General features: G+C 40.8%; 2 protein-coding genes across 5 annotated transcripts; both read left to right on the forward strand.

The window, feature by feature from the left end:
- The first annotated feature begins 403 nt into the window (after positions 1–403).
- On the forward strand, positions 404–9,938 carry LOC117266710 (uncharacterized). 2 transcript variants are annotated; one of them, XM_033642030.2, is made up of 6 exons: positions 1,020–1,038; positions 2,588–2,746; positions 2,927–3,526; positions 3,676–3,798; positions 5,017–5,778; positions 6,239–9,938. In XM_033642030.2, exons 4-6 carry the CDS (start codon positions 3,676–3,678, stop codon positions 6,989–6,991), a joined length of 1,638 nt encoding a protein of 545 aa, XP_033497921.2. In that variant the 5' UTR covers positions 1,020–1,038; positions 2,588–2,746; positions 2,927–3,526; the 3' UTR covers positions 6,992–9,938. The 2 variants fall into 2 exon arrangements, with proteins under 2 accessions (XP_033497920.2, XP_033497921.2); XM_033642029.2 differs by lacking the exons at positions 2,588–2,746; positions 2,927–3,526 and having other exon boundaries at positions 404–1,038.
- An 880-nt stretch (positions 9,939–10,818) lies between these two features.
- On the forward strand, positions 10,819–22,932 carry pank2 (pantothenate kinase 2). Of its 3 annotated transcripts, XM_033642642.2 has the most exons (7): positions 10,819–11,227; positions 11,739–12,091; positions 14,497–14,750; positions 17,406–17,582; positions 17,872–17,995; positions 18,841–18,966; positions 19,070–22,932. In XM_033642642.2, the coding sequence occupies exons 1-7, from the start codon at positions 11,014–11,016 to the stop codon at positions 19,118–19,120; spliced, it is 1,299 nt and encodes a 432-aa protein (XP_033498533.1). In that variant the 5' UTR covers positions 10,819–11,013; the 3' UTR covers positions 19,121–22,932. The 3 variants fall into 3 exon arrangements, with proteins under 3 accessions (XP_033498533.1, XP_033498534.1, XP_033498536.1); XM_033642643.2 differs by lacking the exon at positions 10,819–11,227 and having other exon boundaries at positions 11,951–12,091; positions 14,415–14,750; XM_033642645.2 differs by lacking the exons at positions 10,819–11,227; positions 11,739–12,091 and adding an exon at positions 12,104–12,364.
- The last annotated feature ends 608 nt before the right edge of the window (positions 22,933–23,540 follow it).

Here is a 23,540-nt window from a genome sequence, read left to right on the forward strand (position 1 = left end):
AACATTTGTTAAAAATCAAATGTTTTAAGTTTAATTATATTGATAATGTAATTAAAATAGTTACATTATTTATTACATTTGCAACATGGTAAGGGACTGTTCATTTTTAAAGTAAAAAATGGGGGAAAGTAATACAATAATAATAACAATAATAAAAAGAATAAAATCACCAAAATTGCATCATTTATCACAGCCAGAAAATGTAAAAATGGAAATTATCATTGGATTTTCAAATTTCAGACGGTCCTTGGACACAAAAACACCAAATCTGACCTTAAAATGTGATATATCACTTTATTCTGTGTCTCATTGAAAATGTGGCAAAAAATAAACCGTTAGCACGACAAGAGTTAAAAACAAGTTTTGAAAATCTAATAACTCATTTATGGTGGAGGGAGGGTCATGGATTTTCCTCCAGTCACACAGGGAGGGTCAAGGAGAAATATCTGGAGCTTCAGGGAGGTTAAAAAAATAATAAATATATATTTTTAAATCAACCAAAGTCACACTCCAGCCACCCTCCTCCTCTGATAAGTAAAGAACAGTCCCTAACTAGTGATCTATAACATTTCAACAGTGACCCTCCCAACACTGTTTATTGCCTCACCTGTTGATTTACACACTTAACACACTCAAATACACACTTTGTTTTCCTGCATGGGATCAATAAATTTATCTCACCTTGTGTCCTCTGTAAAGTCTTCAAGCTTCAGCAGGTCCAGGTCCAACCCAGAACACCTGAGACCTCCTCACCTGCGCCCCACAGCGGTCTGGATCCAGTCTGATGCCTCACAGAGCAGCTGCAGTCACTGTTCGGGTCAAAGGGCGCAATTAAAGAGCGCTGGGGTCAAGTTCAAACACGCCCCGCCTCTTTCACAGCATGGCCTCATCCCGTTGGTTCACTCTTTGATTGACTGCGCTGTCCTCCAATAGGAGTAGAGAACGGGCTGCGCAGGCGTGTGAAAGGGAAGACGGGGGGGTTTAAAGTGAGCAGGAGCAGTGAGGAAGAAGTGCTGCTGAGGCTCCACAACACGGAAGGTGAGGACTTTATTATGTCATATTGCCTTTAATTAATCTTTATAAACTCTGTCAGTGTGATTAATTAATATTAATTAAGTGTGTCGTCACATTTATCTGGTCTTTTATTGAGTGTTTGTGTCGATAACAGAGTGTCATCTCTGCTAGCTTTAGTTAGCTAGCTTTAGCTCGTTAGCTAGTTTGGGGCATATGGATCAACTTAAAGTTACTTAACTTGATAATTTATGTTTCTTATCTTATTTTCAAAGCATATTTGAATATTTTACAGGCAGATATAGCTCTCTGTGCTCATTGTCCTTTATGTGCAGCCTGTTTTAATTCTTCCTCATCTTCTTAGAGTTTTAGTTTTACATAAAAATAGGCTTGAAAAGAGTTTCTCACCATATATTTCAATCATTAACAGACAGGTATTAGTCTCTGTTGTTATTGTTGTTCGTGTGCAACCTTTTTTAAATTCTCTTTGACCTGCTAAGTCAGATGTTTAACACAAAATGGGCCTGTAAAGTATATTTAATAGTGTATCTTAGTTATTTACAGACAGATATTAGTCTCTGTCGTTATTGTTGTTTGTGTGCAGCCTTTTTTAATTCCTCTAAATGTTCATAGTCAGTTGTTTTAGACAGAAATAGGCTTATTGTTCAGGATATATTTCAGTCATTTATGAGCATGTATTTTATGTCTTTTGTCCTTGTTTTTTGTGTGCAGCCCCTTTTAATTCTCCTCAACCTGCTAAATCAGACGTTTAATACAAAACAGACCTGTAAAGTATACTTATTGATATATTTTAATACTTTACAAACAGGTGACAGTCACTATTCTTGTTGTTTGTGTGTAGCCCCTATTAGTTATTCTCAGTCTGTTAAGTCTGATGTTTAACACAAAAAAAAAACCTGTATTTGATGATATATTTTGATCATTTACAGGCAGGTATTCGTCTCTGTTGTCCTTGTTGTTTGTGTGCAACCTTTTTGAGATCCTCTCTGACCTGCAGAATCAGATGATTAACACACAACAGACCTGTAAAATATATTTAATAATGTATATTAATAATTAACAGACAGATATTAGTCTCTATTGTCCTTTTTGTTTGCGTGCAGCCTGTTTTTTCATTCTTGCCCGATGACTTCCTCATGCCAGCATGTCAATCAAGTGTGGCAACTCTTATGAGTTTGTCGTTCATTACAGGCTTTAATGAGACTAAAAGAAGTCTTGCAGCACTAGTTGTGAGATTTTCTGCATGAAATGTGTTTTATAAACTAAAACAAAAGGGAAATACGCTCCTTTTCCCGTCACAACTGCAGGATGGCTGGTCTTCACTTTCACTTTTGGTTTCATTGAGTAAAAAGTCCTCTAACCGCAAACACTGCAGACAGAGATCAGGTTTCCTTAATGGACTTTTTGGGTACTTTACATCTCATATGTAGTAAAAGGGTAAATGAGGCCGAGGTGCCTCCCCAGCTGATGCATTCACTGAGATGGAGGAATGTGTATTAACCCTTCAAGCACCACTCTGATGCAAATTCATTCTTTTACGCCTATTTTTAAACAGGATTTGTTGTAGTCTTTGTGATCAATATGAGACAATGGTAACACAGAACTACAAGTCACTCAGCCGGATAGGGAAATGGTCGCCTCACCACTTCACCAGCACCAGCTACAGCCCTGACCACATGGATGAACAACACCATCTCTGCACCATATTACAACAGTACTTCATTTGACTTTATTATGACAGTAGCTTCTTTATTTAACGTTACTGTAACTGTAGATCATTTAATGATTTTGTATTTTAATAGTCTACAGTAGTTTAGAGGAGATTTCAAAATATTGAGATTTATATCATGTATCACGATGTAGCCTAAACATATATGGTGATATTATTTTTAAGCCCTATCACCTCGCCCTACTCCCTGTACACACACGACTGTGTAGCCACTTCAGACTCCAACAACATCATGAAGCTTGCTGCCAACAGCTGTGGTGGGCCTGATGACAGATGACAGTGAAAAGGCATACCTGAAAGAAGTTTAGGACCTGACCTGCAGGTGTCAGTACAACAACCTCCTCCTGAACATCAGAGAGACCAGTGAGCCTGTCGTCAAGTTTGAGGAGAAGCCCCCTTAATATCAACGGATCCTTGGTGGAGATAACTTCAAGTACCTCAGTGTCCACATCACCAAGGGCCTGACCTGGGCACTGAGGAAGCTCCTTCACCTCAGACGCCTGAGGAAATTCTGGGTATCCCCTGCACCATCGAGAGCGTCCTGACGAACATCACAGCCTGGTACAGATACAGCAAAGAACACATACTGAATAGTCAGTGCTCTGCCATTCCCAAAGGATTTGTACACACCAGGCACTGTGGGAATAAGGCCAGGAGAATCATTGAGGATCCAAACCACCAGATAACAGTCTTCTCTTGGGAAGAAGGTACCGTGAGAGGGTCAAGAAGAACTTCTACCTGCAGGCCACAAGGATCCAAAATGAGGTCATTGGCCAAGACTGCCCCAGACCCCCCTTAATCATACACAAATATTTATTATTACACTCTTATTGAAGGATCTGACAGGATTATATTTCACTGCATTTGTACCTTATAGGATTTCATGTGACTAATAAAACTGATTGATTTCACAGATGTCATTCGTCAACGACCGGCTGTACAATGAATTTGTGCGGCGGAAAATGCCGACCTTTGTGGACAAAGTGGACGTGGGAGAAATCATATACCATCTACCGTGCCTGACAGCTCATGACAGGGTGAGTTTCATTAAACATAAGGAGCTGTCACTGGCGCTGGAGATTGTTTGAATAGTACTGGAATATTATTATGTATTGGCTCGAGCACTCCCACTAAATGTTGCATCAGTAGCCCTTTTTACGCAGAGATGGCGCTTCAAAGTCCCTTCTTCATGCTGTCTTTGCATTTTTACACAGAACCAAATAAAAGTGCCATCATGTCGCTCCAGTGTGTGATTTTTAGACAGCATGCTGACATCCTAGAATCAAGGGTCATGACAGTCGTGACATTTAACGTCACATCGTCAGCCTCTAGTGTGACATATAACATACGCATCAGCAGCGCTTTATAGACAATAACAATGACATCACATGTCAATAACAATCATTTTCCTTCCCTGTTACATGGTGGCTGATCTCGTCCTCTGCTGGGAGGGTACGGAGCTCCTGGACCTCACTGTTTTACCAAATTGCTATCCTCTGAGTTAGCTGCTAACTGCTAACAGCTACTCTTGAAATCTCCCACCATGGGTCACACGCATAACATGTCGTCAAATCGTCACACCCGTGCTGCCTATGATCCCGTCCTGCAGGTCCTGTTCCTGGCTCTGAGGCGAAACAACTCGGTCCCCCTATTCTGCGATTGTACCTTTTATACAGAACGGTGTGACAGCGTGATATTCTCACCTTGAAGAGGCGGTGTAAAATGGTTCTCTTTGTTTTGCACCGGTTACCAGGAGAATCCTAAATTTGTTCCTCCATATACGACACTGCATACAGATGGATAAAAGTCTGTCTCACTACCAAGTATCCAAATTATTTTTCCATACGTGTGCCGATACAAGAACTTTCTATACAAATACCAAAAAGAAAAAAACAGTTAATACTCCCACCTTAAAGTAAAGCTCTCAAATGTTAAATGTTGTCTAAACACAACTGGACACACATTAACTTTGCCTTAGTAAAATAGTCTTTTTTAAATTTAAATCTGGAAATATGTGATCAAAAGAATATGAAAAATCTAACCTCACATTTGAGACCATCTTTTTGAACTTTACAGTTTTTAATAATGGACAGGTTTACAGAGTCTACCATTTAGTTGATGCTTTCCTCCAAAGCCAGTAATACATTTTCACAACAGTGAACCATTTCTTGCAGAGTTAACAACAAGAAGCTGATGACTGCTCTGATCAATTGATGTATGTGTATTTTTTTTTCTCCAATGAAATGTAATTTTAGGAACACATTGAGGCGAGGAGACAGAATCGTGGGAACCGTGAAGGCGTGGCGATGCTTCTGGACTGTCTGAAGAGGAGAGAAAACTGGCCGGAGCAGTTCATTGAGGCGCTCGAGGCGTGTGAGCAGTGGACCCTGGCAGCTGAGATGAGAGCAAAGTACAACGCTCTGAGAGGCATCAGACAGGCTGCTGTTGCTCCGCCAGCTAAAGCATCAGCTCCTTCAGAGCCAGCTGCCCAAGTTCCTGAGGCTATTTCCCCACCTGAGCCTGTCCCAGAGCCTCCACAGTCCACTCAGGCTGAAGTGGCACCTCCTCCATCAACACCTCCTCCTTCCCCTGCCGCCCAGCACACTCAGCCCACTACACCCCCACCTCCTCAGAGGGAGACTAATTCTCACCAGGAGCCGGTGGAGAACTCTGAATCAGACATCCAGGATGTCTCTGCTGATGATGTTGTGATCCCTGATCAGGTGAGCGCAGGAAACAGAGAGGTATCCATCAGCTCTGTGGACGCTCCTCAACCATCTCGTCCTGTTGAGCAGTGTGAAACACACACTGCGTCCCCAGATCTTCTCCAAACAACAACCACCTCCACAGAGGTCAGTCCACCACAGAGTCCCTCTGCATCTCAGATGAACTCCGATGTGACCGATGGATCCTCTTTCCTGACCCTGACCCCAGAGAGGCCTCCAGTCCAAGACACCAGCCCTCCTGGGGACTTCAAAGCTGTCCTGCAGCCTGAAGAGACGTCTGAACCTGCACAGGTGAAAACCTAAATATCATCATTTAAAACTAAAGATCCCACATACTGTCCATCTGTGTTACAGTCCTCAAACCTTCATCAGGATAAATTAAATACAGTCTTCTTCTGTCTAAACTACATAGTCACATGTCCATGCTTGTGCACAACATAAAAACAAAAAGGGGGCCCATTCATGAAAACAGTGCTCACTAGCATTCCACAGGGTGCCTTTAGTGAAACCCATTACCTACATTACTATGTAAAAATTCAGTTATAGAAAATAAGTTAAAGCAAGTTTTTGTCACAGTGTTTTCACCCAACAGCAAAACATTTCTGAGTGTGATGCATTCACCAACAGCCCTGCAATACATGCTAAAGCCAAAGTTCAGTGTTCAACAGATTCAGCTACATTTGAGGCAGTCAAACACCAGTTTACTTTAAAAAAAAATGAACCTGACATGTGATGTTAATTTCTCCTGCAGGTTGTTGAAAGCAGCCCACAGACAGAAGCTGCAGCGACCACCTCCCCTCCGCTTGGTGCTGCTGGGATGGGTGCCCCTCTGTGTGATGACAGCTCTGTGTGTCTGAGTAAACCTGGCCCACTCATCAGCGTCCACCCACTAAATCACAGCAGCCCTACGATCCCTACACAAAGCTTGTCGGTGCCGCCCTACTCGGGTAATACTGAGCGTCTGGAAATAAGCAGTTCTGTGTCGGATGCTGTGACCACTGCCCAGAGTTCTACATGCTCCACTGTCAGCCCCACCACCATGACTACAGCGTCTGCACCTCCATGCCAGGAGACCGGCATCGCTCTGAACCATAATGAACCGGAGGAAAACCACTATGAGTCTCCACGTAACAGTTTGGGAATGCAGTCAGTGCAGGAGCACGTGGGGCACGTATCTGAGGAGCCGTCTATCCTTAACCTCGACGGCCAAAACTTGACACCACAAGTTCCAGCTGTTGACAGTGAAGCAGCCAAAGAGATGACCTCTGTTCCACCACTGTCCAACAACGCTGCTGATACTGTACCGAGTGTAAACACCTCCTGCAGTGAGAACCACCACCCGTCTGAGTCTACACCCACTGATCTGTCAGCAGAGCCGAAGACACTGCAGGATTCAGAGGACAAGATGGCCTGTCGCACCCTGACACCTAATACAAAGTACATTCTGATCGCTGCAGGAGTGGGCGCCTGTGCACTGCTGATGGCGTGGAGGTTTAAGCATTAAGGGGAAGATTTGGCTTTAAGGCTTTTTAAAGAGGATCTTAAGGTTATGGTGCCTTATTGTAGTCACTGGACTGGGATGGCGTGAGGCAGCTGTTTAATAATTACCATGTCGTTGATTACGAGTAGGGGTGCTGGGATATTGTCAATAACCATGATTTTTAAAAATGAAATACTGATATCATGGTAAAAAATACACAGATCATATTGTGTAAACAATCCCACAGCTCTTAAATCATTTCTGTTTAAATGTTCTCGCTCTGTCTCTCGACCTTAACACCACCTGGTTGCCTTTTAACTATCCGTTAAGTGTAACTGCTCCTTTTGTACGATGTTGCAAAGTTATGAATATGCACTTGTGTAGCACCTTTCTAGCACTTTTACACAATGTGTCACATTCACACATTCATACACTGGTGGCTGGGGCAACTGTACACGTTGCCACCTGCTGCTCAGTTATACATTTACAAGCACTCTCAGGGTGCGGTCACACATGAGACAAACACCAGCGAAAATTCGCCTTCTGTTTAATGTGAGCAGAGCGGTGGATAAAACGTTCGCATCAGGTGGCAAAGCAAATTCCCATCTTTGCATCGCGTTGAGTTCAACTTGGGTGAACTTTGGCCCACGGAATCGCAGCCTCAGCCAAAAGACTCTTCACTGTTAGTAAACAGTATGATGTTTCTTGGTGGGCGGGGCTTAGCTGGAAGCAAACAATTCATCACAGACATTAGCTAGTGCTAGTTAGCACGTTCTGTGGTGCATTCAGAGATACTAACTCCGAGTGTTGGAGCGCACTCTGGACACTCTGTCTGTGGAGATGCGCCATGTCAGGTCACTCACTCTCCGGGACCACCAGTGTTACTTGAATAAGTAAACACTGACCAACGGGACCAGACTGGCCGACCCGTATGCTCTCACTCAGTGGATGGATGATGTCACAGGAAGCCAATCTTACAAAGGAGGACCACACTTGTTTGTTTTGCTATGGAAGCTAACGTTAGCTAATGTGCTAAAAAGTTAGCGTTCCAGAGAAATCCAATATTCCTCTTAATCACTCCCCAGTTTCTGATGAGGTGGACATGATAACCCTTAATACACATCACCTTATTCATCACTACAACAGGAAATACTTTTTCCCTAACCTGATATGAAGTGTGCGCTGCACATGTGAGCATTTTTGATGATGGCCTCCGTCCAGTCATTTGGTCTTATCACATTTAACCATAGTTGTCTTTGTTTTTGTTGACGGGCAGTGGCGGCTGGTTTTGAGCCATGACTTCTTCTATTCTGGCTCCCAATAACACAACAAGACAAACACATTTTAACACTCCTGTGTAGCCTACAGCCCTGTGGGGGAGAGGCAGCTGCTCCTCCAGGTGATAACATGATGTCATCGTGACGTCAGCACTAAGAGGGTCTAAACCAACCAACCACCGATATTGCCAGATATGGGCCATGGAAAATATAAAAGGCGTCACGTGAGAGATGCTGCAGTGAGTCAGGAGACAGGCATGAAACATAAAAAATTTAAAATGAACCAATAACATCATGTTTCGCTGTATTTGTTAGCAAGCTAGCTTTCTGTGTCGGCCACGTCAGGCACTGCCCACATTCAGCACAACTACCACGTGTGACCGTGCTCTCACTAGGGAGCAGTTTGGTGAAGGAGGAGTCAGGAACTGAACTGCTGATCTTCAGATTAGTGGACAACCTGCTCCACCTCCTGAGTCATGGTTACAGACTCTCTCCACCTTCATACACTCGTGTTTTCAGTAGGGCTGCCCCCTGAAAGTCGGAGATTCGAATCATCAGTCGGAGACCCCTTAGTCGACTGAGAATCTTCAAGTCGAGCAGTTTTCTTTTTTTTGTCAGTCTGTGTGCAGTGTGCTTCTGAGGATGTTTCAGTCCCCAGATTTAGCTGCAGAGTGAGCGCTCCTCACTTTCATGCTGCGGACACAGAGACAGCTGACCCTAAAGAAGTAGAGGCTTTGCCCCCGTCAGGCTCCAGGATAACGTTATCTTCTGCCTTCTTTTAAGAAGGCATTCATTCATTCATTCGACACAGTCTCTGGCTTTTGTTTGACATTTCCAATCAGTCTTTAACTCAGTTGGCTTGTTTACTATTCAGTGTGAATGTCACTGTCACCCTGAACATCCCACTGAACCCAGTTCAAACCATCAAAATCTTATCTGTTAAAAGAGGAACAAATAGTTGAATATTCATGTGAAACAGATAAATCTGATTAAACTGAGATAATCCTGAGTCGGGTACAGCTCTAATTTTCAGTGTTATTTATTCACCAAAAAGACAAAATGCACTAAAGAAATTAAAGATTCATTTAAATGATAGTATTTTTCTTTTTCTAATTTTGTATTGATATTGCGATAAAATCGTCATCGTAAACTCTTTTGGCCAAGATAACCATGTAGTAAAACTACGATGTCGTGCCAGCCCTCATCACAAGCATGTTGTAAAGTTGCACCATGTTTTATCACTTTAGTGTTGAACGGAGTCAACCCTGGTGAGCAAAAACCAAATCTACTCTTCTAATTGTGAGCTTCATGAAACTGAGATGAGATCTCAGGTTATTTATGCACTTGTTGCAAACCTGTGGTTTGTGAAGATGCACTGATGCTGTGTATTAATGACGGAAACAAACAGATATTATAAAAAATGTACAATAAAAATGTGTTGTATTTTACAGGCTTTCACGGCTCCAAGTTTTGAGACCACTGGTCTGATCAAACTGTCAGGAAAGAAAAACTTAAATTTAGAAAGTTTTGCACATATTAAGAGGATCTCTGAGCTGCACATATTAAATGTATTGTCATTTATCTCAATTTGGTCGCTCTCTGTCTCTCTCTCTCACACACACACACACGTGTGTGTGTGTGTGTGTGTGTACATTTTGAATGTGCATGTTGAATAAAATAATATAAATATTTCAGATTTTGTGCATTTATTTGGGATTATAAAATAGTACTTGCTTCACCTTTGATATTCATACATGTTTTTTAAGACCATAACATAAAATCATAAAATATCAATAAAATAATATAAATATTATTTACAATTTTGTACATTTGTTTGGGATTTTAAAACACTGCCTGTTTCACCTTTGATAGTGTTTTTTAAGACAATAAAATAATAGAATATTATTGACAAAATAATATCAACATTATTTAAGATTTTGTGGAATTGTTTGCGATTATAAACTAGTGCTTGTTTCACCTTTGATACGCATACGTACATGATTTTTTAAGATAATAAAATAAAATATTAATAAATACAAGCATTTAAAATTTTATACATTTGATTGGGATTATAAAACGGTGCTTGCTTTAGCTTTGATACTCATTTTTTTCGACGATAAAATATTAATAAAATAATAACAAATTTTACTTCAGATTTTGTACATTTGTTTGGGATTTTAAAACACTACCTGTTTCACCTTTGATATTCTTCCTTGTTTTTTAAGACAATAAAATAATAAAATATTATTGACAAAATAATATAAACATTATTTAAGATTTTGTAGAATTGTTTGCAATCGTAAACTAGTGCTTGTTTCACCTTTGATATTCATACGTTTCTAGGACAAAATCATAAAAAATAAATATATGAATATTGCTTAAGATTTTGTAAATTTATTTGGGCTGATAAAATAGTCCTTGCTTCACCATTTATTTGCATTCATACATGATTTTTTTTCTTTTATGTGAAAACTGAATAAAACAGTGACATCAGCCTCCTTTTATTAACTGTTTTCTGATTGGCGGATTCGCGCTCTGATTGGTTCTGGCGTCCTTCAATCACTCACTAGCCCCGCCCTCCTGAGCCTTGACAGCGAACATAAAAAGGACATGTACCGGGCCGTTTATAACCACACAGCTACTTAGCTAGCTAATTAGCTAGGCCATAGCTCCTAGCTCCTCGGACTTCATTGTCCGCGGGAATAACTGACGTCCAATGCTTTTATTTATCGCAACCTGCAGTATATATGTAGTGAATTAGTCATTTCAATGGCGTTCAATGGCCACCAACGCGACGATGAAAGTATCGACGAAGACGAAACGCCCACGAAGCAGCCGCGGTCCGACAAGGAGATGCCCGGGTATCTCAGAACCGAGCCCAACAATGAGGCGGCCGCGCCCGCAGGAAGAGCCACATCCGACCGGCGGACCTCCAACTCGACGGCGAGGCATCGGAGCGACTCGGTGAAGAAAACAAGGCCGCGTAGGTGTTACCGTTACTAGCATGGGCTGAGTGTAATTACTGGGGAACGCACCGTTGTTGTATATGTACACAAATCAAAGGCGTTCCCCGCTAAAGACTGAAAATACAGATTTGGAAAGAAAATCCAATTAACTGATAATTAGCCGCAAATATTCATAAAAATATAACGTTACAGTAAATATCTGTATGATGTGGCGGGATGATATTAAAAATAATTCCGGTGTTGGTATTACAATGTAACATCGGCGAGCTGTGGCGTCAGTAAATAGACAGGATCTGTTTTGCAACAAGATGGCGTTCGCGGTACACACTGTACTTCTGCTTCTGTGGATGAAGCTGATGCCGTTATGTCGGCCAACATGTCGACACCAGCTCCACCCGCCCTCACCGTCACTAAGCATTTACATATTACAGATACAAGGAGATATTATGATCCAGTGTGAAAGAAATAAAGACACAATGTTGGTGAATGATTTTTTTGTTGTTGCATATATTATCTCACACAATGCAGCATTTCCCTGGTTTGGGATGGACATTGGAGGCACCCTGGTGAAGCTGGTGTACTTCGAGCCCAAAGACATCACAGCCGAGGAGGAGCAGGAAGAGGTGGAGAACCTGAAGAGCATCCGCCGCTACCTGACCTCCAACACCGCCTATGGTAAGACGGGCATCAGGGACGTGCACCTGGAGCTGCAGGACCTGACGCTGTGCGGCAGGACGGGCAACCTGCACTTCATCCGCTTCCCCACTCATGACCTGCCGGCCTTCCTGCAGATGGGCCGCAACAAGCACTTCTCCAGCCTCCACACCACCCTCTGCGCCACGGGAGGGGGGGCCTACAAGTTTGAGTCTGATTTCCGCACGGTGGGTCTGCTGTTGTTCTCCTCTGTTTGCTTTTACAGGCTGCACAGTGCAGACTGACAGGAAGGAGAGACGACAGAGAGAAGGCAGAACATATTTTTAGCATTTTATGGGAATTAATGTAACAGAACAGGCAGTGATGGAGAACACCTGGATCCCATATTTACAGATGTAGCAGCAAGTGGAGACAAGGACAGTAAGGGGCGTGTCCTCAAGCACCTGTCAAGATATCAAAGCAAATAATTTTCTTACTTCTGGACCATAACAAAGCATCAGGTAATTAATTTGGACAAATTAAAGGGACAGTTAAGACCTTTTGATGTGAGGCTGTGTGACTGTATGTGTTTCCTACAGTAGGTGTCAGCACATCTCCAGGTTGGATACACAGGCTGGAGTATTAGCATGGACGCTAAGCACTGTACTGCTGTGGAGGGGGGAATCAGCAAAATATATTTTAGGCTCCTAAAAAATCATTCTCACAGGGTTCCAATGGGTCCTTGAAATCCTTGAGAGTTTGTGAATCTGAGGGGGGAATCAGGATCTTTAAAGTTTTTTGAAAATAGACATAAATAGACATGGGTCATTGAAAGTCCTTAAATTTATATACCTAAAATATTAATATCACAGGGTTCCCATGGGTCCTTGAAATCCTTGAGAGTTTGTGAATTTGAGGGGGAATCGAGGCCTGTAAAGTTTTTAAGACAAATAGACATGGGTCATTAAAAGTGCTGAAATTTATATACCTAAAAATTAGTATATCAGGATTCCCATAGGTCCTTGAAATCCTTGAGAGTTTATGAATTTGAAGGGGGGAATCAAGGCCTTTTAAGTTTTTTGAAAATAGACAAATGGTTAGTAGTCATTGAAAGTGCTTACATTTCTATGCCTAAAATATTAATATCACAGGGTTCCCATGGGTCCTTGAAATCCTTGAGAGTTTGTGAATTTGAGTGGGGAAATAAATAAGGCCTTGAATGTTTTTTTTCTAATTTGAATAAGCATTAATACATAATAGATATGAGTAACTGAAAGTGCTTGAATTTATGTACCTTAAAACTCAATTAAACAGGGTTCCCATTGGTCCTTGAAATCCTTGAGAGTTTGTGCATTTGAGGGGAAAACTGTTTGAAAACAAACATCAGTAGATATGAGTCATCGAAAATGCTTGAATTAATGTAAGTAAAAAAAATGAATATCACAGGGTTCCGATGGGTCCTTGAAATCCTTGAGCAGTTGAGGGGGGTGGGGGGGGGTCAAGGCCTTGACAGTTGAATAAATAGATATGGGTCATTGTAAGTGCTTGAATTCATGTACCTAAAAACCAATATCACAGGGTACCTACAGGTCCTTGAAATTCTTGGGAATCTGTTAATTTTAGGAGGGAAAAATATCAAGGTCTTTGAAGTTTTTTGAGAATAGACAAATAGATGTGGGTCATTGAAAGTGCTTGAATCTATATACATAGGTGAAAGCAATATCACCGGGGTTCCCATGGGTCCTTGAAGTCTTCAAGAGTTTGTGAAATTTTTTGGAGTGAAAAATCAAGGCCTTGAATGTTGTTTTTTAACAGATACAGATGTGGATCATTGAAAGTGCTTGCATTTATGTACCTAAAAATACATATCACAGGTTTCCCATGAGTTCTTGAAATCCTTGAGAGTTTGTGAATTTAAGAGGGGAAAATACCAAGGCCTTGACAGTTTTTTGAAAATAGACACCAACAGACATGAGTGATAGAAAGTACTTGAATTCATGTACCTAAAAATCAATATCACAGGGTACCTACAGGTCCTTGAAATCCTCGGGATTCTGTTAATTTTAGGAGGGAAAAATATCAAGGTCTTAGAAGTTTTTTGAGAATAGACAAATAGATATGGGTCATTGAAAGTGCTTAAATCTATATACATAGGAAGAAGCAATACCACAGGGGTTCCCATAGGTCCTTGAAATCTTTAATTTTTGGGGGGGGGGTGTCAAGGCCTTGAATGTTTGTTTTTTTTTTTAAACATACAGATGTGGATCATTGAAAGTGCTTGAATTTATGTGCCTAAAAATAATTATCACAGATTTTCCATAGGTTCTTGAAATCCTTGAGAGTTTGTGAATTTTTAAATTTAAAAACAAAAACAATATCACAGGGTTCCCGTGGGTCCTTGCAATAACTGTTTGTGAATTCGAGTGAGAAAAAAAATCAAGGCCTTGAAAGTTTTTTATGAATCGTCATAAAAAGATGTGGGACATTTTTAACAAACTATGGGATGTACAGATGCACAAGACATGTTCCTATAGTGATGAAGGTTCCTGTTTGCTCTTCCTCCTCCCCCAGTTTCCCGCCTCTGTCTCCTCCTGACCAGTGACCACATCCCCTCAGTGACGTAACCCATGTTCTCTTTCCTCTCACCACAAAGATGGCCGACCTGCAGCTTCACAAGCTGGACGAGCTGGACTGTTTGATTCGGGGGGTGCTGTACATCGACTCGGTGGTGTCCCGCGGACCCTCAGAGTGCTACTACTTTGAAAACCCCACTGACCCCGATCGCTGCATCCAGAAGCCGTACACACTGGAGAACCCCTACCCTCTGCTGCTGGTCAACATAGGGTCAGGGGTCAGCATCCTGGCCGTCTACTCTGAGAACAACTACAAACGAGTTACAGGGACCAGGTAACTATCACTGCTGCAGATTCTCTCAGCTTATCAGTCATTTAATGTTAGGGGGTTTGTTTTCCTGCAGTTTTTAGAGCAGTGTTACATATTTAAAGATATTTGGGTTTGCTTTGTGGGTCACTGGCCTCATATGTCAGCAGAGAAACAGAACAGGAACAGAAAACATGTAATGTGACAAGCTAACCATACCCCAGTCTCAGAACCTATCAGCTGTCATCGTGACAACGATAAAGGGGCCAGAATTTTGGGCTGTTTGAGTGTAGCCAGCAAATCTCCAGCCGAGACTTCCTCCTCCATGTGCCGCTCATTCAGACTATTTTATACTATTTTCTTCACAGATATCTGCACATGAAGGCAGATGAATTATAATAAACGCTAAAATATATATGATATAATGAATATAGCTAATACATATATAATTGTGTTAGATGATGGCAGATGGGCTCTGAGACTGCATTTCAGCCAATTTCTGCCTCTTCATTATGGGTGAGAATTGATATTATCAAGACATATGAGTCTCGATACACATTATTGTGATTTTGAAAATTTTGTTTTAATTTTTTGAATTTTATCGGTACTCTTATCGATTCACATGTATTGATAAAGTATTGGCTTCTTACTTGCTAAGGTGTTATTACACCCTTACATTAACAAGTGTAGTTGCCGTCAGCTCGAGTCATTTTCGAGTTATCTTCACTTCGTTTCCACCGTCGCTGCTCAGCTGTTCACAGATCACCGTGTCATGTAGGTGTGTATGTGTGTGAAGCTCCGACACAAAGCGCAGGTGAGAGGCTGCAGGATGATAATGAATTAAACCAAGTGTGTAAAAGTACAGATAACATTGGAGCTTATCAATACTACGCTCTTTGATAACTTAGCCCCAGGGCTAATTTAGTACTGGATTTCAGTATCCATCTCTAGTAATCACAGCACCCAAGCAAACACAAATCAACTTGCACATACATCCAAGTCACATCACCCATGCAGGGAGACCTCACAATATGTGGGAAGATTGCAGCATCAGTATAAAAAGGAAAACAAGTAACTATAAATAAGATTTAAAAATATATATATTATTGTGATTGTAATGGTTTTGTGTTACTCAAAGGAAAACTTTAACATCTGTATCCACTAAGATAAAGTTTTCAGTCTGTTCATCTAACTTCATTTTTATTGCTGCAAAATGTATCAGGTGGACTGAAAAGAAATTGATACTTGGCTGTGCTGTAAGAGTTATTCCCCACCCCTACTCCCCATATTGACCGTTTACCTACTGCTCGCATGTGTCTGGTCAGTACTGCTCAGACTACATATGAAAACCAGAACAGTCCTGATACCAGAATCCTGACTTGTCGCTGTACACATTCTGCACACATACACAGGTATCTGTTTCTAGACATGAACCCTACCAGGCTGATACAGGGTTAAAGTGATGCAGGTGTAGATGTAGGTGGGTGCAGTCCAGTCAGGTGGGTGGTCAGTTTGGTGACGTCTGTCCTCTGTGTCTCCCTCGAGCTTTGGTGTTAAAAGTAGCAGCTTTTTATATTCACAAAACCACTTCCTGTACTCAACTGTTTGCCTGTAAGCTGAAGCATAATGGGTCTTTGTTAATTTGATTTGGGTTCAGTTTACAGTTTGAAATATGTTGGTTAAACAGAGTTTGACTCTCTCCACTGGTTTGTTTTCACATGTGGTTTTTCTGTCTGGTGGCTTTGAAAGCGACTCATGAAAACTGCTCCGTGGACATAATGGCTCTTTGTGCTGAGAAGGAAACACTAGATATGTGTAGCTGAATTTAGAGTCTGTATATAGCTGAAAACATGCAGGTGCTGCCGCAGTGTGGCAAGTCAAGTGCAGCCCCTAACACACACACTGGACACGTCGCACTGCAGCTCCTCAACAGAAGTCCATGCAAAGTTATTATTCCTTTTACTGAAAGATCTGAACTTCCTCCACCTCTGCATTACTTAAAATCATGTGTGTACAGCCACTAGTTAGACTTTATTTCTCAACTGAAGAGCCGATCTCCAGAGCCATGACTCGCCAGGCAGTAGCTTTTTGGCCATTGTCTTCATAATGACGGATTATGGGTTGTTTAGTTTGGGATATGTCTTGACCTCAACAATGAGTCTTTCCTCATCCAGCCTGTCTCAAATCAAAGTCTTAAAAATGCTAAGACATGGGAAATAAGATTTTATGAATTGCTTTTCTGACATTGCGTTTTAAATCTTGAAGTAATTGGTATTTATGGTAATTTATGGATAGCATCTTGAATAAGCAGCAACACTCATATTTTGTTTTCCAGCAGCAAAGCTCAGAGCAGAGGATCCACCGTGGCCACGAGACAAAATCTCTTGTTTTATGTTACAGTGAACATTTGAGCAGAGAAAAAGTCCCTAACCCTGAATAACTGATGTTGGTTCATGTTTTATCTTTTCTAGTTTTGATTATTGTCAAAATTTGTCTTAAAGTCTTACGTATAACTCGCCATGTGGTGTCAGAACTCTGGTATGATGTGCATAACTTGTAGTACTTTTCACAGAGATGCACAAGTTTAGTCTCCATTTGAGACGTTACAATCCCTCCCCAGTGGAGACTGAAGTGTTTGTAGAAGGTTGTTATATCGTCTCTCTGTTACTCGTGTGTCTGCAGCCTGGGTGGTGGGACCTTCCTGGGCCTGTGCTGCCTGCTGACCGGCTGCTCCACTTTTGAGGAAGCTCTAGAAATGGCTTCTCAGGGGGAGAGCACGCGAGTGGACAAGCTGGTCCGGGACATCTACGGAGGAGACTATGAGAGGTTTGGGCTGCCAGGCTGGGCGGTGGCCTCAAGGTGAGGTTCACCTTTAATCTTTGACATTTACTGCATGTCACAAACCTGTTTTACAAACACAGTCCCAGCTTTAATGAAACAGGGAACCTGGACGGTGCTAAATTAGTTCCCTGTCCCAGCGTGAAAACAAGAAGCCTTGCTTTGAGCTTGATGCAGTTTGAGCATATTAACATCTGTCTGTCACTTTCAATATGTGCAGTTCCCAGATGTGCTTTTTACATTTTGCTGGATTTAAACAGACTCGTGAAGTCTTTGTTCGTCTAACATGGTTCATGTTTTGGTTTGATAGTTTTGGCAACATGATGTCCAAAGAGAAGAGGGAGTCGGTGTCCAAAGAGGACCTGGCCAGAGCCACACTGGTCACCATCACTAACAACATCGGCTCCATCACCAGGATGTGTGCTCTCAACGAGGTCAGTAACATGGAGGTTGGGGGGGACTTACTATAGCTCAGTATTTTATTGTCATGTGTGCTTCAGTGGCTAAAAGACTCCAGGTGGATGTCAAGATACAGCAGGGAGGAAATATTTCTTAAAATCCGTCCCCCTCCAGTTTCCCTGCTGGTCATTTCCTCTCTGCCTTCAGCCTCTTTACGGTGCTGCCTTGTGGCGTCTTGATCAAGCAGCATTGTACAGGGCTATGAAGGCGCAGAGGACGTACGCTGCATTATCCACGTGTCTTTTAACACCCTCAGCAGATGTTCAACTCTAAAACCAAATAAAATCAGCAATAATGGATGAGATGTTTTTAATTTATCAGTCAAAGTAACATGTTTCAAATACACAGCCCCAAAACTACTTGGATAAAATAATAGATTTATAGTAGGGCTGGGCGATATGTCCTGTTATATCACAATATTTTTTGGCTACATATTGATGGCATGGCTATATATATCTCTCTATTTTTATATCTTCTCAAAAACATTTCATTAATGCAAAAAACCACTAAGCCTCTTACAGAAAGTGGCAGTATAATCCAAGTCTCATTTATCCAGTCTTTTGTTGAGTACTTGACAAACATGAATTTTATCTAAATCATTAAAATATAAAATACCTCCACCTATGAGCAGCTCACCCTGAGCACCCTGTGTGTGGTCATATTGAGGGTGAAATTTTAGGAGAGTCTTTGAACAATCAGATTGACCATCTTAGCTGAACTCAACTGTTGTACAACTGCCTCAACAGATCTTACAGTTTGACACTCTGATAATATTTATCAGTTGTATTTTAATAAACGTTTATTCTCTTTGATCTCTAAGAACATAGAGCGAGTGGTGTTTGTGGGGAACTTCCTGAGAGTGAACACCCTCTCCATGAAGCTGCTGGCCTACGCCATGGACTACTGGTCTAAAGGACAGCTCAAAGCTCTCTTCCTACAGCATGAGGTAAATCACTCAAACCTTACTGACCTCAGAGACCAAATATAAAGTTCTGTGTTTTGATGGTCTGAACTATTCCTGACTCTGAGTTCTCTTTGTGTTTTCTTAGGGTTACTTCGGAGCGGTCGGCGCCCTGTTGGAGCTTCTGCATCCGTCCTAATGTATCCAAACTACACCCAAAGAAGCACTTGTCAATCTGCTGCAAAGACCATTAGCACTTTAGACTGTCCTGAAGTAATTCCACAGTGGGATGTTAGCCACACCAGCAGGTCACTGGTAAATTTTATCTGTCAAACATTTGGAAGTTTCAGAAATCACGCTGGTTAGTAAGATGGTGAAAGTGGCTTCTAAATGTTGACTCACATCTCTTGTTGTGGTCGATGGATAGAAGTGTGTTTCCTGCTCGGACCAAAGCTGAACGCAGCAAAGTCACTGTCTGCAGAAACAAGACAGATTTGGTCTGAAACATCTCAAGGAAATTCACCACAGTTGCCTGAAACACTCGGGTTAGAAAGCACTCGTCATCGTTTAGTCTTGTGGACTGCAGGTACCCTCAGAGGGGTCAGGTCCTGGGCCAAACATTTGTAAGTGTTTTCTAGGGTTTATTTGACCCTATTTAGGTACCAGGTGGATGGTTTAACTGTAGTGATTTTTAAGATAAACACAGGAAAGATGTCCCCAGTAAATCATCACTCATCTTTGTTTATGTCCTGAATATGTTTTTAATTTACTGTCTTGTCTGTAAAAGGTCAGAAAATAACTAAAAATGTCCGACGCAAGATTCCAGAGCCAAAGATGACTTCTTTAAAATACTTGTTTCACCCAAAAACAAAACAATTCTAAACCCAAAGATATAAAGTTTACAATCATATAAGACAAATAAATATTTAGATTTGACAAGCTTGATCAAGGAAACGATAAAAGAAGGAAAGGTCATGAGGTCAGTGACAGCGTTTGAGGAGCCAGACTGAGTTAAAGGGGCGGCACAGCAAATCACACTATAACACCAAATCATTAATGTTTCACCTTTAACTGAAATTTTTTCCATCTGATTAAAAACACAAATGATGTGATGTTGACTGATGATTTTTTTATCTAAACATGCACTTTTGTTTTCCTGTTATTGGTCTCCAAACAGATCATTTCTGCATCTAGCTGCTGCGTCTCAGCCCCCGTTTCTTTTTAGCAGGTGCACGTGTTTAGTTATTAACAACTAACCAGATGTTAAACTTTTAATTATATTTAATAATATACAGAGGGCTGATGTTAGATAATGTTTCCTATTATTATCAGGAGGTGGCGCTACTCGCCAAATAATTATAAATCTGGACCTTCGTCACTTGTCAGTATTTGTGACTTTGTCAGTTATCTAAGTTAGCATTTGTGCTTTGTTTAGCTAACGTTAGCGAGCTGTAACTCTGTTGAGTCGCGCCGTGTTGATCTGGACCATAAACGTCAGAAAGCAGTATTTCAGTTTGTTATTGTCATTCTCTACGTACAGCAGCACACAGGGAACAAAATGTTACTTTGGAATCCAGGTGCAGTAAAAATATTTAGCAAACAAGACATTCAGCATGGACAGGGTAACATTAAAGTGTAATAAAGTGCATTGTGAATACTCATAAGAATAAAATAGGTGTGTGCAGAGGAATAAATATTGCATAGTTATGTACTGATAAAACAACAAGGTGACAGTTTGGAAAACCTCTCGAGCTTTATCGTTGTCATGACTTGTGTATGCAGCAGCTAATTATTGTTAAGTGACTAACGTAAGTACGAGTACAAATCACTGAGGCAAACTGCGAGGCATTATAGCACACAGACAAGTCCTAGTTTGGCGGATATTTACCAAACTAATAGATCGTATCATTGAGTCCAGAGCGAGTAACAATCAGAGCCAGTAAGAACTGATATGGTCATAATCACAGTCTGGTCAGTGATAACAGGTCGAACCTGCCCTGTTTGTTCATGTATCCTGATGTAACGTCAGATAGGTTTGACCCAACAGGGGCCTGAGACAGAGCCATGATCTGTTTGGAGACCCATAACAAGGAAAACAAAGGCACACGTTTAGATAAAAAACACAAATCAACATCATGTAATGTGAGTTATTAATCAGGTGAAAGGATTTTTCAGGTAAAGCTGAAACAAACTATTGGCAATGTTCAACTCTAGTCCCTAGTTGGGCTTTTACATTTACACCTAAAATGTTATTAAAAATATACATCATACAACCATCATACACTATAAACATGGAAGGCACAATATAATACATAAACTACAATCCACACACTACACACAGACCACTATACACCAGAACTTTGACACTAATAACCCTCAGACGTTAAAGAGCACATTGAGCTCAGAGTGGCCACAGCTCTGGTTTGCTTTAATCCAGCACTGACTTTTGTTGTGACAGATTTTAAATCTGAAGTCAGTTTGATTTCAGTCAATAACGTGTTCCAGAGTTGACAGCCCTTAATGGAAAAAGCGAATTGTCCAAATTTAAATTTACGATATGGTATTTTACAGCTGCCATTCACGCTGATGCTCCTCGTTACTACATTACTGTATTGTCTTTGATTAAATCTGGAAAGAAGCTCTGGAGCTAAACTGATGATACATTTGAAAACTGATTTCAGGAAACAAAAGTTAACGAAGCTGACAAGACGTCACTGCCATCATTTCCTTATTTTGTAGTTTCCTCGGTGAGAACCAGGAATTATTTGACATTTTCCTGTCTATATTGGACTAATCCTTTCAACACTACATGTTGCTCTAAATAACAACATATTGGAAATAAAACAAGAGTGTTCAATCTTGTAAATGTTCGAGATGATCTCTGAGAGTTGAGATGATTTTTTCCGTCATAGTTCACCCATCCATCTGGTACTCACAGTAAGCTTAATCAACACAATGAGAATTAGTTACATCCACTTATAAGCGTTTTATTGTTTAGCTTTTACTCTTCTAATCAGACTTCTAAGCCAGGTTTCCTCACTGGATGTTGACACCATAATGGATTAAAAATGCACCAGAGGTCACCACTTCATCAAACGTATTCTTTAATGGAGACATGAACTGTTACTGTTATAAACTTGCATCATTTATAAACAGCTGAGGTCTGAGTGTCTGTAGAGATCACATGAACCCAGTTTTTAACTTTCCAGCAGTTCTGCTATCAGGAAATCTGAACAGTCAGTTTTGGCGTTAGTGAGACTGCACTGTAACGCATGAGTGATAACATTAAGTCCCTCTCTGACCTGCCCTGCTGAAGTGCCCTTGAGCCACTGCATCCCTCTGCTTGTCCAGTGAAAAGGTGTCGATGAATGTGACAGTAGAGGTAAACACGGGGGCATTATCACATCCCTGAATCTTCCCCAGATTCTATAAGCAAAGTGATTTTAATGCAAAAACTTGATGCATTCCTCCAATGGAGGTTCTAGGTCATGTGACCCCTGACCACTTTTGTCTCGTTCAGTGTGTACTTTAATGTTTGAGTGTAATGCACGTCTTTGTTTTCCAGGAGACATTTAACAGTCTCTGCTGTGTGTTATCTGTTGTCTGTCCATCATTTCATTCATCCGTCCCATTTCACTGTCTCATGTTCATTCAGTCATCGGTCCATCACGGATCACAGGGACCACAATCAGTCGTCACCAACTTGACGGAGAGGTTAGACTCCTGAAATCATTGGAGACTCAGTGGACACAGTTTTTCAGCCGTCAGTCATAGAGATAGTGAACCTGTATAATTCAGTGAGTTGATATTAAATAAAGTGCCTGTCATGTTTTTGTAGAGAAACAATGATGTGTTGAGCAGTGTGGTTTTAAACGACACAAACTGGTCTGTAACTCTGTAGGTTTCCTTCTGTGGTTTGAGTTTAACAAACATAACAAAGAGAACTTTGTATGTTTTTGTTACTGTCATGAAACATTTCTTATTGTCACTATTAAATACAAACTTTTCATATCTTTGTGTCTGCTTGTGTTTTTATTGGAGAGCTATTAAAGCACCTCTGAAGCTCAGTGTAGATCACAGTTTTATGTGTGCTGATGAACAGACTCAGGCTGCTTCTGTATCTGTTTCCAGTCTTTATGCTAAGCTAACAGGCTGCTTGATGCAGCTCATGTAAATGCAATATAATCGTAGCACTCGTGTTCTTATGGAAATGTAGCAATTTTATTTAGAAGAATAATCTTTATTGTCATTGCACAAACAATGAAATTCTGTAGTTCAAGTACGAGTTGTAAGTTCAAGTAGAAAAATACAAGCATCAATATATACTTAGATTACATCAAAAAAATAAAAGTATTCATGCTGAATCTTCAATTTCAGAAATATTAAATCACAAATATTGATGCCCTTACACATACACAATAATATTAATGCATTTTAAGTTGAAGCCAGTAAATAATATTTATCATATATAGAGTTAAGTAGCGGTCACGTCTCTGTCCATAATAATGTGTTGTAATAATTTACAACAAAAAGTAAAAGTACGATATTTGCATCTGAAATGTAGTGTAGAAGTAGATACTCACGTAAAGTACAAGTACCTCTAAAATACTTTTAAAAAT

The sequence above is a fragment of the Epinephelus lanceolatus genome, chromosome 15 (assembly GCF_041903045.1).
Source record: "Epinephelus lanceolatus isolate andai-2023 chromosome 15, ASM4190304v1, whole genome shotgun sequence".
NCBI classification, from domain to species: domain Eukaryota; kingdom Metazoa; phylum Chordata; class Actinopteri; order Perciformes; family Serranidae; genus Epinephelus; species Epinephelus lanceolatus.